Here is a 17,548-nt window from a genome sequence, read left to right as displayed (position 1 = left end):
TACCCTGGCTTTGTCCAGAAAGGCAACATATAAATGCTTTAAATAAATAAAACTGAATAAATGAAAATACTTCTGTTGTGCCGTTTGTTGAGTGACTCCTTTGCTTTAATGTAGCAGTGGGGTTTTATTCCCTGTTTTTTGGCATTTCCACAGATGTCTACTTACAGTGCTGCTGCTTCTTTGGATTAAAGGTGCCTCTGCTTCCTTGGAGGAGCAGCGTCTTCTCTTGGATTTGTTGGGGTTTGGGGTCTTCTTTGGAGAAGGGATTACAGCCACCTGGCTCTGTAGCACTCACACGCTTCTTCTGAAGGCAGAATTCTGGGGCCTCAGAGTTGTGACTGGAATAAAGTTGCACTAATTATTCTGACTGTGCTGACTTTGGAAGCAGCGTTTCTACAAGGTGCGTTGGCCTGGATTATACAGACTAGACTTGTGACTCTGCTGATGCTGAGGCTGCTCCATTCTTTCTCATGGGGAGGTCTCGGGTCCCAGCAGGGGGAGTCCTCCCCCGAGGAAGTCCAGGAGGCTTTAGCCTTAGACGCAGCCCTTGGTTAGGTTACATGTGGGGGTCCTGTGACAAGGCCAAGGAAGGCGAGTTTGACCTTTGACATTGAGGCTGAATGAGACCCAAGCACAAGTGTTGCCTCAAATGCCAGCTGGAGACCTGACCAGTCCAGAGAAGCGCCTGACTGCAGGCAGGGTCTCCTCAGGAGTAAAGGTCTGGCATAAGGTAGTTGACGAAAGTCAGCTGAGATTGGGGGTATGGTTTCAGCAGCTCCAGCTCAAAACCCCTAGTGCTTGAAGAGGTACTGTAACAGTGTCTATGCGCTAGCCGTATACCTGGCCTGTTTGCTGATGTTCTGTTGACTCTAGACCTGACTATGGACTACCCTGGACCAGCCTCTCAGCTTGCCCTTCTCTGCCCGTGGACTGTTTGATGGACAGCTGTGACCTTGCCTCTTCTCTAACCCCTTTGTTGTAGTCTCTGCTCGTTTAGACTCTGAATTTGGACTGGCCCTGGATGCTGCCGTGGCATTGCCCACGTTGGTGTTGTTGCTGGGAGTCTCTGGCTTCCTTAAGAGCCTAATGAGAACAGGCCAGGAGGGAACATAACTTGGTGCAATGCAAGGACTGGGTAGCAGGTAATGGGAAAGACCTCTCCCTATGCAAGGTCCTGGAGAATCACTGCCAGTCAGAGAAGGCAGTACTGGGCCAAGTGGACAGACAGTCCAAAGTGATACTGTATGTTGTTTTCTTTGTAGAACATGGACTTGGGTGCCAATGGTTTGTATTGCTTTTCTAATCATCTCTGAAAGTTCCTTAATTGCTCAGGAACTGGGCAAACAAGAGAGCACAAGGCAGGGGACCATCTATCAAAGGAAGGGAATAATTGAGAAGTTTTCCAGCTCTTGCAATAAGCAAACTGGTGCTTCCTTTGCCTGCAAGAGTTCTCTTAATGCTCATCCTTACCTGGCCTTGCACCCTCCAGATGTTTTGGGCTACAGCAGCTGTACTGGCCAGGGCGAATGGGAGTTGTAGTCCAAAGCTCTGCTTGGGGAAGGCTGATATAGCTACTTGATAGTTATTTCAGTTGTAACACCCTTTTAGTGGAACAGTCTGGAAGGAAATCTTGGGGTTTTCTACTTCTGATAGTTTACCCAACTGGCTAATAGGCCATGTTCCTGGGCCACTTTGGGGAGCAAACACCATAAATTAAGAGAGAGTTTGAGCTGTCTTGTTTCCTGTGTATGACATGTTGCGTGACAAAAAGTATTGAATGTGCCTGATTTGGGGTTGGGGGTGGGTGAAGAACTGGGTGGCATTAAGGTACCCCCTCTTCACTTCTGATCTTTCAGCCTGATTCTACATGGAATTTCTGCAGTTGAACCTCTACTAGAGACTATAGTTCAACTTCTGGAGAGCCAGTGTGGTGTAGTGTTTAGAGTGTTGGGCTAGGAGTTGCAGGTTCAGATCCTGCTCTCCCACCCCATGCTGCCATGAAGCTTGCTATGTGACTTTGGACCAGTCATTATCTCTAAGCCTAACCTATCTCACAGGATTATTGTGTAAGTAACATAGTGGAGGATGAGAAAACCATGGACACCTCCTTGAAGGAATAGTGGGTTATACATGAAATAAGCAATAAAAACTAATAAGCCCTTCTGAAATGGGATCTCCAGAGGTGCCAGCATATGCACATTTTGTCTTTTAAGTAACATGGCACAGAACATTTTGAGAGTGTCTGCCGTATGTTTGTGAATGCGTGAGCACCAGGGGATATTTCTGGAAAGCTGCGTTCATTTTAAATTTCAGGCTGTTGCTCTCCAGGCTTAACACTGACTCTTTTGCTTGTTTCTTTTCAATTATTTCATATTGCTTTTTTTTTTAACCCTCTTGTTTTCTTTCAGGTCTGCTAGCCAACATCACCATGTTCAGCAAGAAGAAAAAGCGCATTGAGATATCTGCCCCCTCCAACTTTGAGCACCGGGTCCACACGGGGTACGACCAGCAGGAGCAGAAGTTCACAGGACTGCCAAGGCAATGGCAAGGCATCATCGAGGAGTCGGCCAAGCGGCCAAAGCCATTGGTGGATCCAGTGTGCATTACAGCTGTCCAGTCTGGTTCCCAGAAGGTAGATGGCTAATTTAATGCACCCGTAATGTTCTAAATGAATAAGGAAAAAAACCTATGTGATTATGTGTAAGGAATTATGGTCTGTCCGCTCCGGACTGTAATCTATAGCTTGCACATTAATTCAGTTTAGCTCTGTTGGTTTGTTTTTTCTTTTATTTTCCCCAGTTTCCTCCTCTTTTTTAATTTAATTTGTTCTAGTTGGATCTTAATGACCTGTGATGTTGAAATAATGAAATAAAAGCAGTTAGTGCTCAAAAACAGAAAAGAAAAAAGAAGGTAGCTTTGCTCGTCTACATATCTGAACTTTGTATGTTTCTGTTGAATGGAATTTTACTTCTGAGCAGTGGCTTAGAGGTGAACCCTAAAATTGCAAACTGGTAGCAGCAGCCCATTCCCCATTCTAATCTGGACAGATGCCGGCTGTGGACCTTCTGATGTTGTGCAAGAAATGGCCGCTCATCGTGGGTGGAAAACTCCTGAACCTAGAGCTGCAAACAGCTAGAGAAGACTTTCAAAGCAACACAACTATTTTGTCAACAAGGTTGCATTGAGCAGGGGGCTGGACTTGATGGCCTTATAGGCCCCTTCCAGTTCTACTATTCTGTGATTCTATAGAATGGTGATTGGTCTTGAGAAACCCTCAACACATCTCCGCGACTACAAATTGCTGCCATCTGGAGTTAAGCCAGGCGATAAAGCCTTGTTGAGGTGTGACTTGGAAGCTTGGGGATATATTCACAAGACTGTTCATCACATCAAAACCATTATTTGAATTTTGTTCTGATGAACTAATGAAGGGATTCTGTAGGACTTGAATAGGACAAGTTCTGTCCAAGTCTTAAGTATCCTATCTGTCCTTTGCGTTGAGCTTGGTTGTAGGAGTAGTTGGATGCCTGTCTCTGGAATGTAGTGTGAGAAGCTGCTCTTACTGGGCATGCAAAAAGAGATGTCATTACTGAACTGGCACTTGGCTCAGGCACAGATACGGAGACTGCCCCTTCAGTTCTAGGATGTGGCGATATATGTGCCTGATATGTAATGAATTCACAGTTCACCCAAATTTCTTCAGGCTAAGTGGGGGTGAGGGGAGAGTGTGAACTGCAAGTCTGATGCATGTCAGAGCTCTGAGGCAGCCAAGCCAAGTCACCAGGGCCAGAATGTTTCATGCAGGAATTGAGTCCCAGGGCAGCAGGCAAGGGATAAAATGCAGCATGTGTGTCACTCTGAGTTGGCCTCTGGGGACCGAAGCAGCTGCCTTTCAGAAGTGTCACGAGGTTCAGCTCAGGGCGGAGGAGCTAGAGTTTCTCCTGCTCAAGGGGATCAGTATGGGACTGGGTGCTAGCAAGACAGAAACTAGTCGCTGAAAACAACGTGGTCTGTGTCCTCGGCCATCAGTGATTTATCCAGACCTGGAAATGTCCAGGCACAGATAAGGTGTGTGTCCGATGGGGAAGGGGTTTGCTTCTTGCTGATTTGCTTTCCTGGGGGAGAACGCAAGGCGATGAGCTGGATAGGGAGAGAAAAGGGGAAGAGATTGCTTGCACTGCCTATACTATGGGTGCCAGTTTGGAGCTGATGTTGCTGGCCAACTCATCCTTGACAGGCTCGGAATGGCTCAGCTTGGCAGTGTGGACATCCATGGTGATGAGCAGAGAGGCTGTGCTTGCCCTTTTACTTTGCTGAGGATCTAGCGGGTGTGTGCATGCTCTGCTTCAGGTCTTAGTTCATTCCAGGAGCAAATGGAAACAGGCATCACTGTTTGGGCTATCTTATGGGGAAAATGTCTGCATAGGCATTCAGGTAGCACTGACTTTCTGTGGGCTACCAGGATTCAGGAACAAAAAAGTCAGTGTATTGTAGTGCAGGTTATAAAACAGTAAAAAATGACTCTTGGCTAGGTCAGAATACTTGCACGGCTCTGAGCCTGGCCAAATGGTTCTGTGTTCAGATGCAAAATTGGATGGGATTCATCTTTGCATGTCCAGGTGTGTTGTGTGCTTAATCTGCTGGCCACTCTGCTAAGAAAATGATATTTTTGTTGTGGAGTGTGCTTGCACATGTGTGCTTGGTTTTTATTTAAACTGAGCATCTGGGACTGGTAAACCAGAAGCTTTTTGAGCATTCTGGCTGCAGCTGCCAGTCGCCGCCTCCTTGCTCTCACTGTCCCCAAGAACAAGGCAGGGCAGTCGACACTGCCCCATTCCTGACTGCAGAGGAAGTGCCTTAATATCTTTCAGGTCACAGCAGAGGCTGTTCCTTGTAATTTTAGCAGAGGGTGACTCAGCAGTGATCCCTTCCTGGGGAGAAGCGAGGGAGGAGTTTGGGTTCGAATAAAAGCCAAGACCTGTTGTTCCAGTCCTGCTGGTAGCCTCCTGTGCAGCTTTAGGAGACTGGTCTCCTTTGGTCCAGGAGGCCATGATGGCGGGAGATTTTCCTCTTAACCAGATCTCCGCCTTGTGCTTCTGTGCAGGAAGTGCCACCTCCGTCTTCTCCCTCCCACCTCCACCCCCAATGCTCTGGCTGCAGTGTGCCAGTAGAGCCATCTTGCTTGATAGAAGCCCTCCAGACCTCATGGACCTACGACCATTGACCCACATCTTTCCCCGTCGCTCATGATGGCTGCCTGAGTCCTCCAGACTCCCTGGGCAGCCTGTCTTGTGCAGGATTTGGGAGGTAGCTAGTTCTGGGAAGCCACACAACCCTAACCTTCCCTGCCTTCCCAATAAATGCTCTGGCAGCTTTGTAGGCTTTGCTTGTTTCCCCTGGAGGAGGCGTGCTGCATTGCCAGGGTGGGTGAGGCACCTTGCTTCCGGAGTATTCTGGAAGCTGCAGTGGGGAGGGGCCCATGTTGCCCTCCCTAATGGGCTGGGCTCCCACTCCATTTCCTGCAGCTGCAGGGTGGACTCTTAAGTTTCTGCAGGCCTCTGCAAAAGGCCTCTTCTTTACCCAGGAGGACACTTCAGAAGCTCATTCATACCAACAGGCGGGTTGTTGCTGCTTCCAGACTGTTTCCTGGTGATCCCAAGCAAAATGCAGGAGCCGCATTTGCAGCTGTTGCTGAGTGAAGAAGAGTCTCTCTGTTTTGCTCTTTAGCATGCTCAAGCCCAGAACCTGCTGTGGAAAGTGCAGCCCTGAGAACCTCCCTTTTCATTTCCTTTTTTAAAAAGCCCCTTTTGTTTTAGAGAGAGGTCTGCATACGTGCGAGCAGTGAGTGCATGCGGCTTAGGCGTCTCTCTGGCGCGTGTAGAGCTCTTGTGGTGCTCCCATTGACTTCAGTATGGCTGTGGCAGGTAAAACTGCTCAGTAACTCCCAGCGCACTGTCCATCTCTCCTGCATAGAGGGAACGAGGCTTGTGTTGCTTGCTCTATAGCCTCTGCTTCCCTCTGGACCCCTTTCCCCTGACCTTCGCCTATGACCCCACATATCTCCTCCTGCCACCACATGCCCATGCGGAAGGACCTTTCTGTGTCTGCCACCACACCACTAGCATTGGGTGCTCTGTTGAATTTGCGCCAGGTGTGTTCGTGTGACTACATGTTACTGACACACAGAGCTATTAGGAGTGTTCTTGGCCTGGAGTCTGGACCTTGTTGGATCAAGGGCTGGAATGTTTTTTCGCACTGAGTTTGAACAGCCTCTTTCTCTGCCCTTCCTGATCCCTTCTTCTGTTTGTTGAGCAGAGGCTCAGATCTCTCTTCCATGACCAGATCCACTCTCCCCTCCCCTCCTCTCACAGCAGCCTGCCTCTTGGGAGTCTTTGGCTCTTGATGTTTCCAGCTGCCTAGATGAGGTCTGAGCTCTCTGATAAGGAAATCTTTATGTACTCGTACAGCTCATATGAAAGATGTTTCACAGTGTGAAGCTATGCATTGTGTAGGCTGGGGCTAGAGACAGCTTTTGGCATACTGAACACATGCATTGGGGGCAGCCTACGCTGAGTGGTTTCGGGGGAGCGAGGCTGAAGTGGAGCTGCAGAAGTGTACATGTGGATTCTGCGGACACTTCTCCCTCTCTGTCTCTCTAGTAACAGCCTTTCTTTTTATGGAGGATAAGGCTGTGAATAGCTACTGGTCATGATGGCTGTGTTCTACTACCTCCAGGATCAGAGGAAGCATGCATCTAAATACCAGCTGCTAGGAGACACAAGCGGGGAGGATACTCTTGCACTCAGGTCCTGGTTGTGGGCTTTCCGGAGGTATTCAGCCACAGTGAGAACAGGATGCTGGACTAGATGGGCCTTTGGCCTGATCCAATAGGGATGTTCTAATGTTCTCATCCCCCATGATGCCTTTGGTGCCTATTAATCCAATCAGCAGAATCATGTAGTAAAACTATTCTTGGAATCATAACATTTCAGGCTGCAAAGGCATATATGGTGGTTTTCCATATAGAGGGCATCTTTACATATGGAAAAATAGTGTGTGCATGTGTGTTTGTGTGAAGCTAGGCTGTGAACCCTTGTTTCTGCCTTCCTAACTTTCGTGTGAAGATAATTATTTTCATGGGGAAGCATTCACACACACGCACACCCGGCAGCCTGAAGTGGTACAATCCAGGTACAGGCCTGCAAATTGTATAAACTGGACCTAAATCACCTTTTGCAGAAAGATCCAGGATCCTTAGGAGTGCTGAAGGCGCTGAGGTCAACTTTTCTTATTGTAGTAAGGAACAAGAGTATGTCTTTTGAATATTTATTTATAAATATGTCCTCCCACCATAATCCTCTGGACCATTTCTACACATTTCCAGTAGGGAGTTTAATCAAAATATTTTGTAACTATATAATCACTGAGCCATTTAACTGAAAGCTGTACTTTATGTGTGTGCTTATTCCTGTTGTTGATTGTTTCACATGTGAGGCTGTTGGTGGAGAGGATTTTCAGGCTCCTCGTCTGAGGAGCTGGTGCAAAATAGTTGTTGAATTGATCCCAGAGGGCAAGGTGCACATGATATGTGAGGGAGGGGTGAGCCTTCTCCTGGGCTAGCTTCCCTTGGTGGATGGAAGGCAGCGTGAACGTTGGATTTTGCCAACCCACTTCTGGCAAGAGGCGGCGGCGATGGTGCTGTGAACTGGAAGGACCTGAAACCAGAGCTTTACAGACTGACTTGGCTTGAATAACCTAATGCATTTTAGGGAGATAACATCGTGACGTTGACTGTGGCTTGTGTCTTTGGATAACAAATCAAGAAGCCTTCTGGTTTCCCTTTAGCCATTGCTGTTCAAATCTAGCTTTGCTGTAATTTGTTATCTGTATTTGTGGTTTTTAGAGAACGTTCAGTGTATGGATGGAATGAGCATACGTGGGAAAATAATTTTAGGCAAGAACAGCTTCCTTAAAGGCCTCACTCACTCGCTTCTGTGTGCTTTGTTGTGTGTGCAAAGGATGAGCTGTTGTCAACCATCCATCAGACACCTTAATTTTTTTTTTTATGTTGCTCACCTTATTTTCTTTTGTGTTTTTGTGTCCTTTTCTCCCCCCCCCCCGCTTCCATTTTCCATTCCCCTGCATAAAGACCATCGTGCGGGGGAACAAAACTGCCAAGGACGGGTCCCTGGCCTGGCTGTTGGATGAGTTTGAGAACATGTCAGTGTCGCGCTCCAACTCTCTACGCAGGGACAGCCCTCCCTTCCTGTCCCGGCATGACCATCTGTACCAGGAGAATGGGCTGAGCGAAGTCCTGGCCAGGCCCCCCCGCCACCCCCACCCCCATGCTGAGGAAGACCCTGGGGGCCATAGGAGCAAAGAACACAAGGAGCGGAGCCGCCATGGGCCCAAAAGCGAACTGGATCAGAGCAGGGAGAGGAGCTGTGATGACAGAACTGCTGTGCCAGACATCCGAGGCCAGGAGTCCACCAGCAAATCTCACCACCGGGCACCCCCTCCTCAATACCACAATCCCCTCTCAGAGCACAGACACAGAGCACATGAGCGGGATGGGAAAAGGGAGCCCCCCGCGGATAAGGAGCCGTCTACCCGTGTGGTCAGGAGGGAGCGTGCCGACGGCCCTGACAAAAGACCCAAATCTACGTATACTGGGGAGACGAGCCCACAACCCCCCTGGGAAAAACGGCCCCTCTCGGGGCCAAATATCCGAACCCCCAACATCCCCATCTCTGAGGGGGTCATGAAAACAGCACAGCAGACTGGGCGGCCTTTTAACACATATCCCCGAGCGGATACAGATCCTGTCCGAGGTGCTCAGGTAAAGATTCCCCACCCCGTCTTGTAGCTCGAGGCGCTGTAGCCATGGCCAGCCAGAAAGGATCCACTGGAGGTGCCATATTTTTGGCTCATAAGCTCATCAACAATTGAAGAAGGCTTTTTTCTTTTCTTCTTAAGGGCCTGTGTATCTTTTTCAGCATTTCTGAATGGTTGGTTGTGCGCTAGGCAGTGGGCTCTTTTTGAACCACAAAGCCAGCACCATCTGCAGCAGTGGCACTCTGCAGCAACATCAGAGGCTGCTTCTGTGCTCTGCTCCACTTCCTGCAGCCTTGCTGTGTGTTCCCCCCCCTCTCTGCTCCCTGTGCCACACTTCTCCTTGGAGCAGCGCTCCCTTGCTTTGCAGCCCACTGTCTTCCTTTAGCATCTTGGCATCCCACCTTGTCTCTCCTCTGCTGTCACATTTCTTGCTTCCGCTAACCTGAGCCACTTCTGTGCTGCCTATCTTCTGAAGAAGAGATGCTGCTTTCTGCTTGTCTCCCTCTCCGTGCACCCCGTTAACAACCTGGTGCAATGTCCCTCCCACCTTCTCCTGTGCAGCAACTCTTCTTTCTGCCTCTTCTTTGTAGAAGCACTGCAGCGATGCAACCACGTGCTACGTTATGGGTGCTTCAAGGCTCCATCGCAAGGGATTCTACTGTATGACTGCTGGATATCTGGAACCGTTTCTTGCACCTCTGCCACCTTTCCTCTTCCTCCTCTGTCTCCAAGGACCTTAGCTGTGACTTTGCATTTGCATCACACGAACCACTGTCTTCTCTGCCTTGGTTGCCGTCCTTTCTGCTAGTCCAGCAGGGAGTTCTGCTGCTTTCTTCTTCCTTTAATGTCAGCCATGTGCAGTGTGTGTGTGTGAGTTTCTCGGCAGAACTCTCCTACAGGCAGCTGAGGAGAGATGAGCTACTAAGGCCAGATTCAGCTCCTGCTGCTCTGTTTTCCTGTTATTTTTATTTGCAGGTGGGAGGGCTGAAAATTTGGCAGCAGAGCATGTTTTATGTGTAAAAGGCCCCAGGTTCCATCCTGGCATCTCCAGTTAAAAGACAACCTTGTTTGTGGGCTTTCTAGATCTATTTGGGCACTGGGGTGGGGGGATGCAGGTTTAGATGGGCCTTTGGTCTGATCAGGAAGGCTGCTCTAGGTTGATATAGGCTGGGGAAAGACATCTGTCTGTCTGGGTCTCTGGAGAGCCAATGCCAGGCAGAGAAGAGAGTACTGGGTTGAATGTCCCAGAGGTCTCTTACTCCATATTAGGGTGTAAGAACTACCCACAAATCCTTCTGTATAATCCATGAAAAGGGAACATGCAGATTGACTGACTGACTGACTGATACGCACGCACGCGTGCACACACACACACACACTACACCTGGGGTCAGTGTATGGGATCGGTGGGTGTCTAGAACACAGACCTGGCCACATGTGAGGTCCATGCTTCACACATTATACAGAAATGTTCGGGGGTGGATCTCAAATGTCAAGGTACCAGCATCACAGTATTGGCTGATAGTATTCAGTGCTTGACGTTAGGGAAAGCTCACCGGTCCTTACCTCCCTGGCAAGCAGGCACCTGGAGGGCCTCCATGTTCCCTGCATGTCCCCTTTTCAGTGAGTAGGCAAGAGGCTGAGGAGTTTTCAGCTCTTGCAAAAAAGAAGACAAAAGTCTGCTCTTCTCCCCTTTCAGTTGTTGACGTAATTATTTCCCCTCTGCTTTTTCTAGACAGAGCATAGAGCTGGGAAACCCCAAGAAACAGCATCCAACGGCCCCATAAGTGGAAACAGTAGCTCCTGCCGGCCCCCCCAGTCGGGCCCAGCAAGATGCAGGAACCCAGAGCCACCCCATCCGGGACTCTCCCAGCATGCCTCAGAGCCCCACTTAACACACATCCCACCCCCTGCCCTTCAGCCTTCATATTCACAGCAACCCCCTCAACAGCCACCACAACCACCTGCAGGCCCTCCTCCCCCAGCCCCACAGCAACCTCGCTCCCCACAGCGTGAGCCCCAGCGGGTCTCCCATGAACAGTTTCGAGCCGCCTTGCAGATGGTGGTTGACCCCGGTGATCCCAGGACCTACTTGGACAACTTCATCAAGATTGGCGAAGGCTCCACGGGCATTGTCTGCATCGCCACCGTCAAGAGCACCGGGAAGCTGGTGGCGGTAAAGAAGATGGACCTGCGCAAGCAGCAGAGGCGGGAGCTGCTTTTCAATGAGGTGAGGGAGGGGGAGGAGCCCCCCGCAGTCTCAGTTCTTAGGCATGTACTGGCTTCTGTGTGTGTGTGTGTGTGTGTGTGTCCATGATGGCGTTTCCCTTCCCCAAAGGATGGGGGAAGGCCTGGCATCCTTTACAGGAGGGGCAGCTAGCCTGTAGCCCTCCAGATATAGCTGGACCACAGCATGCATCATCTCTCACCACTGGCCATACTGGCTGCCAGGCTGATGGGAGCTGGAGTCCAACAGCAGCTGAAGGGCCACTGGTTATCCATCCCTGTTTTACAGGATCCATTTCCTTTAAAACTGGGAGGCTGGTGGTGACGGCTGCGCAATGGGGTTTTTTGCCAGTGTCCAGGATGCAAAAGAATAAAAGTTGAGGGGGGGGGAAGTATGGGTAACAGCCATGCTAGCTGGGGCTGATGGGAGGTGTAGTCCAAAACATCTGGAGGCACCAGCTGGAGAAGGCCTCACTAGGCCCAGGCAGAATCAATGCAAGGAGGCAGAGGAGTCGCATCAGGGAAAGGCAAGATGGTAGAGTGGTGGCAAGGGGAGAAAAAGGTTTGAAGTGGAGGGTGACCTGGAGCTGGATGGGGCCATTCCAAGGGGTATTATGTGATGTCCCCCACCTGCATTGGTTTTTTAAGACATGGAGCTGCAACCAGTGGTGTGGATTTTCTAAAAAATGCGGGCAAATTTCAAACCTCAAAATTGATGCCACATTAATGTTTACATGCTGTATAGCATCTTTCCAAGTTTGTTCCAATAGCTGGATGTGTTTCAACTGAAATACTTGATGAGAGAAGAATCTCTAATGTGCACGTAATGTTTTTTAAATGTCCTGTTCAAACAAAAATCCAAAGTGTTGCTTGGAATCTTCTTTTATTGGAATACTCTTATAAATATTTTAAGACATGAAAACTCAACAGTACACATTTCCATATTATTTAAATTCAGAGTGGGTTGGGAAACAAAGATACTGGGAAATGTCAACATACTAGTTTTCACATGCAACACAAAGCTGTGCTTTAATATCTTCATGTCTGTGCGTTGCTTTTGAGATCGGGATTGTTGCCTGGGAAAGCGAATTGCAACTGTCCAACTTCCCAGTGTGACTGGAATCTTCTCCATTCATTTTATTGCCAGTCTGTGTGGTCCCCATCCATTCACAAAGGCAGCAGAGGCCTGCAGGCATAGAGAAAGGGTGAAGGAAGGTGCCTTGTCCTAAGGTGCATCTTCGGCAATGGAGGGGGTTGCAAATCCATCTATCAAAGCGGTTCAGTTCTTTTACTTCTGGAAATCTTTGCCAGTGACAATTTAACTTTTTCTGCCTGTAAGCTCTACTGTGCCTCTTACGTCAAAATTTCCAGCTGCCATTTATTCACTTAAAGCCCCACCTATCTAAGAAGGGGACTTGGAGCAGAGCAGAGCACCAGACCCACCAAGGATATTGGCACTGCTCTGTGTGTGTCACCCATGCTCCTAAAAGGGGGGGGGAATGAAAACACCAGGGTGCCTGAGCTGTTAGTGCTTGAGTTTGCTTCAGAGGCACCAGCATCTAGTGTGAATGGATTGCTCCTCTGTTGCCTTGAGGAGTATAAATTCTGATGTGTGTGGAAGCCTCTCCTTTTTTGCTCTGGGTTTCTGTTCCCTCTGAAACATGGTATCAGTGGCTGTTCCTCCTTCCCAGCTTCTGCTGCCCATTTCCCCCCTTTTAGGTTGTGATCATGAGAGACTATCAACATGAGAATGTGGTGGAGATGTACAACAGCTACCTGGTGGGTGACGAACTGTGGGTTGTCATGGAGTTCCTTGAGGGAGGCGCTTTGACGGACATTGTCACGCACACAAGGTATGGGGTGTGGAAGGTCTTCTTTCTCCTTGCACTCTGCTGCTGTGCTAGGAAGAATTGCAGCAGGCCTCGGGGTGAATCAGATTTTGCCACTCTGGTTTCCTTGAGTCCATCCGGATAGAGAACCCTGTTCTCCTAACAGCTCCAGGAGTGTGTGTGCGCTATATTTTGTGGCCAGCTAAAAGAAGTCAGGAGTGTGTTTATGTTGATACAAAGGCCTTTAGGGGAAAGAAGCATTTCCAAAGCTTTGGGGGGGGGAGAGGAGAGAAGTGTTTGTTTTTAAGTGCTCCACTGTGGCCTGACCTTGCTCCTGCAGCAGGAGGCTCTTTCTTCACTTCAAAGACAGTCCAGAGCAGGGACATAGCTGAAAAGTCCCTCTTTTGTTTAACTTGGAGGAGAGTTTCAAAAGACAGTCCTCCTTGGAGCTTGCGGCTGGCTTCTAAAGTGAGTGCTAAGTATGCAGGCCATGCTACTCAGGATGGGCTTCCTCGTTAGGTCATTGGAAATGGTTGTGGAATGCAGGATTTCCCAGTGGGAGGGAGGGCAGGCCCAGAAATTCAGAGGGAGGGGTGCATTGATGGGAAATGTGTGTGTGTGTGTAGTTAAGTTAGCTTTTCTACCTCCTGACCCAGTCAAGGCTTTGGGAAGCAGACAGGGATGTCTTGGAGAGAAGGAGGATGAGCCAAAGGTTCCACTTCACCCCCTCCTGTTTAAAAGGAAAGCAGTGCAAATTTTTCTCCCTCTCTCAAAATGCTGGAACTTGGGTCCACCCAGTTAAATTGATGGGAAGTAGATTTAGGACACTCCAAATAATCCTTCACAGTGCAAAATTAATGTACAGAATTTGCAGAATGTGGTGGCCTCTGGCTTAGATGGCTTTGAAAGACAGTTACACAAATTCATGGAGGAGGAGCTCTGTCTCTGGCTATTAGCTAATGATGGCTAAATGGGCCCCCTCTGTGCCAGGGGCAGCCTGGCTCTGAATTCTTCTATGGATTGGGGCTGCAGGAATGGGAGGAGACTTTGGGGCCCATTTTATGGACTTCCCAGGATGGCATCTGGTTGACCACCAGGAAACCAGACTAGATGGATCCACCTTGGACTTGCAAGCAGGGTGGCTGCTCTTTAACAGGTACTGTGTTCTTGTTCTGCTTCCAGGATGAACGAGGAGCAGATTGCGGCCGTCTGCTTGTCAGTCCTGAAGGCGCTTTCTGTCCTCCATGCCCAGGGTGTCATCCACAGAGATATCAAGAGTGACTCCATTCTGCTCACACATGATGGCCGGGTGAGTTGCAAAAGTCCCAGATGCTCGTTTTGAGCGTGTGAGCGGCAAACGCGTATTCTTTTATCTGGAAGCCGCCGTGAGTTCCAGTTTTGGAAAAAGGGCGGGGGAAAAACAATGATAATAAATAAATAAATGAAATAAACACCTTCTGCAAAGCAATGTGGAAAGAGTCAAGCAGTCTCTACCAGTCGGTACTCTACATCGGGCTGCCTTTAAGAACAACCTGGGAACTTTGCTGGGCTTGTGGGGGCTTGGCAGTTAGATCACGTCAGACCCATTTTGTATCAGTTGCCTTCGTTACCCATTTGCTTCTGGCCTCAAATTAAAAGTTCTGGCCTTCAAAGACCCTGCCTGGGCCCTGAGATTGGCCTCTGAGCTCCTGCTCTTGGGCCCGCCACTAAGGGCAATCAGGTTGGTGGGTACCAGGAACCAGGACTCTTCAGTGGCGGCACCACGCGTGAGGAATTTCCTCTCCTAAGAACTCTGCTTGGGCCCCTTCCCTTTGCGGCCGTTAAGCCATCACTAAAGACTCTGTTATTTCTCCATGCTTTTTATGGATGCTATTGCTGACCCCTACATATTTTATCTGGTGTGGTTTCTATTCTACTTCTGGTTCACTTGTTTTGGTTGTTAACATTTTTATTGTCAGCCCACTTGTAAGAGCTTTTCCCTAAGAGGGTGGGGGTAGAAATATAAAGCACAGGACCCTGCTCATCTTTTCCTGACATTGCCTGGGCCTGCAGCGCCACCTGGAGGTGCCTGTTTAGTGATGGATGCCGGTCCCAACACTTCTGAGGAGGGCTTCACAGGCCAAATCCAGACTCAAGAGAAGCCAGTTTTACAGCAGTTTCTGGAACCTCAGAGCCACCCTCTGTCTCCTTCCCCTGCAAGGCCCAAAGCAATTACATTCTGTAATGGATTAAACTTTCTGCCAGTATTTTTTTTAATCCAAGCTATATTGTACCTGTACAGAAAATAGAATAAAATTGTTCGGGAGGGAAACCAAAAATCTGTTCCACCACCATCTGTTCCACACATCTCTGAAGTAGAAGTAGTGTGTGTCTTCAGCTGAAAGATGAACTGCACCTAAACTAATAGGTTCAGGATGAAAGTATACTTGGGTCTAGAGTCTGAACCAAGATCAGCTGGGGATGGTGTCATTGCCCCCTCTCCGCTCATCAAATGATCGGTCTGATTACCAGGGAGGGGGGCCATTTGTAGGAAACTACCAGGGCTCTGCCCACTACAGCACTACTTTACCTCTTTTTGTTGTCACTGCCAAAATTGTTGGGGTCTTGAGGTGGGGGGCAGATTAGGCCCTCAAACTGGGGTTTAGACACCCCTGGTTTAAACTATCTAGAACCAAGTTGCATGTTAATGGGGGAGGAGGGGGTAACCACAATGGCAGAGCACAAGTTTCGCATGTAGAGCGCCCCAGATTCACTTCTGGGCCTCTCTAGTGTAAAAGGACCTCAGGTAGTGACGATGGGCAGAGACCCCTCTGCCTGAGACCCCAGATAACTGCCCCTGTCATAACAGACAGACTAGATGGACCTGAGGGGTGATCCATCCTTATAAAACTTCATGTATTTGTGGGGTTTTGTCTCCCTCTCATCACTTTAAAAAAATGTATTGGGAATATTGCTGGTTTGTAGCTGGAGGGCTGGAAAAACCCTTTCCAGAGCAAACCTCCAGAACAAAATTCTTCAAGAGCCCACACCAGCTTTTTGTAAGTGCCACCACTGACAGTTTTCTTTGCTTGGCATCCGTGCAGGTCAAACTCTCTGACTTTGGATTCTGTGCGCAAGTAAACAAGGAGGTGCCGCGGCGCAAGTCCTTGGTTGGGACCCCTTACTGGATGGCCCCAGAGCTCATCTCCCGATTGCCCTACGGACCAGAGGTAAGAGGGCACCAGAGGAGGAGGGGCAGGCAGGAACGTGGGGCCTTGACGCATGGAAGGAAGCATTCCTTCTGGACAGGTCCGGTTTTGACAGCAGAGCATCTTCAAGGCTCTTACTCGGCAGGCATTTGAGGGGGATTCTGGGCCCTGATGCTGAAGAGGAAGAAGAAAGCCTTAGCACACTTGTGTGTGCACAAGTCGGCAGTCCCAGATTCTGCCCCTGGTTTCTCTAGACAGGTTTTGAGTACCAGGCTGGGGAAGCCTTTGGGGGTCCTGATCTGGGCTTGGGTGCCAGGAGCAGCTTTCTCTGTCGTTGTCCCCCTTGTACCACCCCCCACCCTCATTCAAACTCTGCCCTGCTGCAGGCTCACCAAAGGCCAAACGGTGGCACCCTTTGCAGGGTTGCCAGTCCTCCCTGCCTGGGTTGACCTTTAGGGCTCTGGATGCGGCTGAGCTGGGGGTGCTTTGATGAAGTTCTCGTTGTCTCTAACCAGCAGTTTCTAGTTCTGCCTCAGGATGGGGCATGCTGTGAAAACCAAATGAAAAGGAAGAGAGGAGCTGCTGCCAGTCAGAACTGATAACGCAGTTTACCGACCAGTTCTGTGCGCAGGCCAAAGCGTCCAGGCTGGAGGGGACCGCCTGCTGCTCTTGTTCCTTTTTCTCAGCTCCCCTCATCCTTTTGTTTCAGGTGGACATCTGGTCCCTTGGTGTGATGGTGATAGAAATGGTTGATGGGGAGCCCCCGTATTTCAATGAGCCCCCTTTAAAGGCAATGAAGATGATCCGGGACAACCTGCCTCCCAAACTCAAGAATGTGCACAAGGTAAAAACAGTCTTCCTCCTTCCCCCTCGTTTTCCTCGCATGCCTTTCCCACCATGGAAGGACCAGGCTTGGGATAGGAATTTAATTTTGGGCCTCAAGTACACGTGAAAACACCCAGGTAGGTTCCTCCTCTGTAAAGGAAACCAGGATGAGGGATGTCAGCAATAATAAATGCTGTATGATTAAATCTGTGCATGCATAGGGTAGTTGTGAAGACGGGAAGACAGCCGTCTCTTTGCTCTTGGTCAGTGCGCGCAGCCATCGCAGGGGGCACCATCTGATGTGTTCCCTCTTGTGCAAGTTCAAAGGAGGATTTGCGGCTTTTCCAAGAATTTGGAAAAATGCGTTGCCTTAAATAGATTGCGAAGTGGATGGCTCAGATTAATTGGCTAAAGGTTGCCATCTTACGGGTTCCCCAGACTCGCTGGCAGAGTCTGAAGACAGCAGGTGCGCGTTTGCTTGGAGTTGCTCCGTAGTTCAGGAATGGGGCACTTCAGTCTTAATAAAGAAAAATGTTGGGCTGTTAATCACGCCAGAGATGGGAGAAAGGAGTGGGGGCCGGGGAGGGCCGGCCTTGAGCCCTGGGGCAGGTTTCTGCAAAGACATTTTGAGGCCTGCAGTTGAAT

The 17,548-nt window shown here is 49.4% G+C and overlaps 1 protein-coding gene across 6 annotated transcripts in view; it reads left to right on the top strand.

Annotated features, from left to right (window-relative positions):
- PAK4 (p21 (RAC1) activated kinase 4) overlaps positions 1-17,548 on the top strand; it is a 75,637-nt gene that overhangs the window by 54,040 nt on the left and 4,049 nt on the right. For 5 of the 6 annotated variants that reach the window (XM_061598067.1, XM_061598066.1, XM_061598069.1 and 2 more), the window contains exons 2-8: positions 2,409-2,632; positions 8,150-8,839; positions 10,571-11,065; positions 12,781-12,914; positions 14,073-14,199; positions 15,974-16,099; positions 16,788-16,922. In XM_061598067.1, the coding sequence (XP_061454051.1) occupies positions 2,409-2,632; positions 8,150-8,839; positions 10,571-11,065; positions 12,781-12,914; positions 14,073-14,199; positions 15,974-16,099; positions 16,788-16,922 (1,931 nt within the window). The remainder of the gene's footprint in view (positions 1-2,408; positions 2,633-8,149; positions 8,840-10,570; positions 11,066-12,780; positions 12,915-14,072; positions 14,200-15,973; positions 16,100-16,787; positions 16,923-17,548) is intronic. The other variant, XM_061598071.1, reaches the window with a different exon arrangement.

Source organism: Rhineura floridana, chromosome 15 (assembly GCF_030035675.1).
Source record: "Rhineura floridana isolate rRhiFlo1 chromosome 15, rRhiFlo1.hap2, whole genome shotgun sequence".
Taxonomy (NCBI): domain Eukaryota; kingdom Metazoa; phylum Chordata; class Lepidosauria; order Squamata; family Rhineuridae; genus Rhineura; species Rhineura floridana.
Note: the sequence above shows the minus strand (reverse complement) of the source record. Positions and strands in the feature narration are given on the sequence as shown.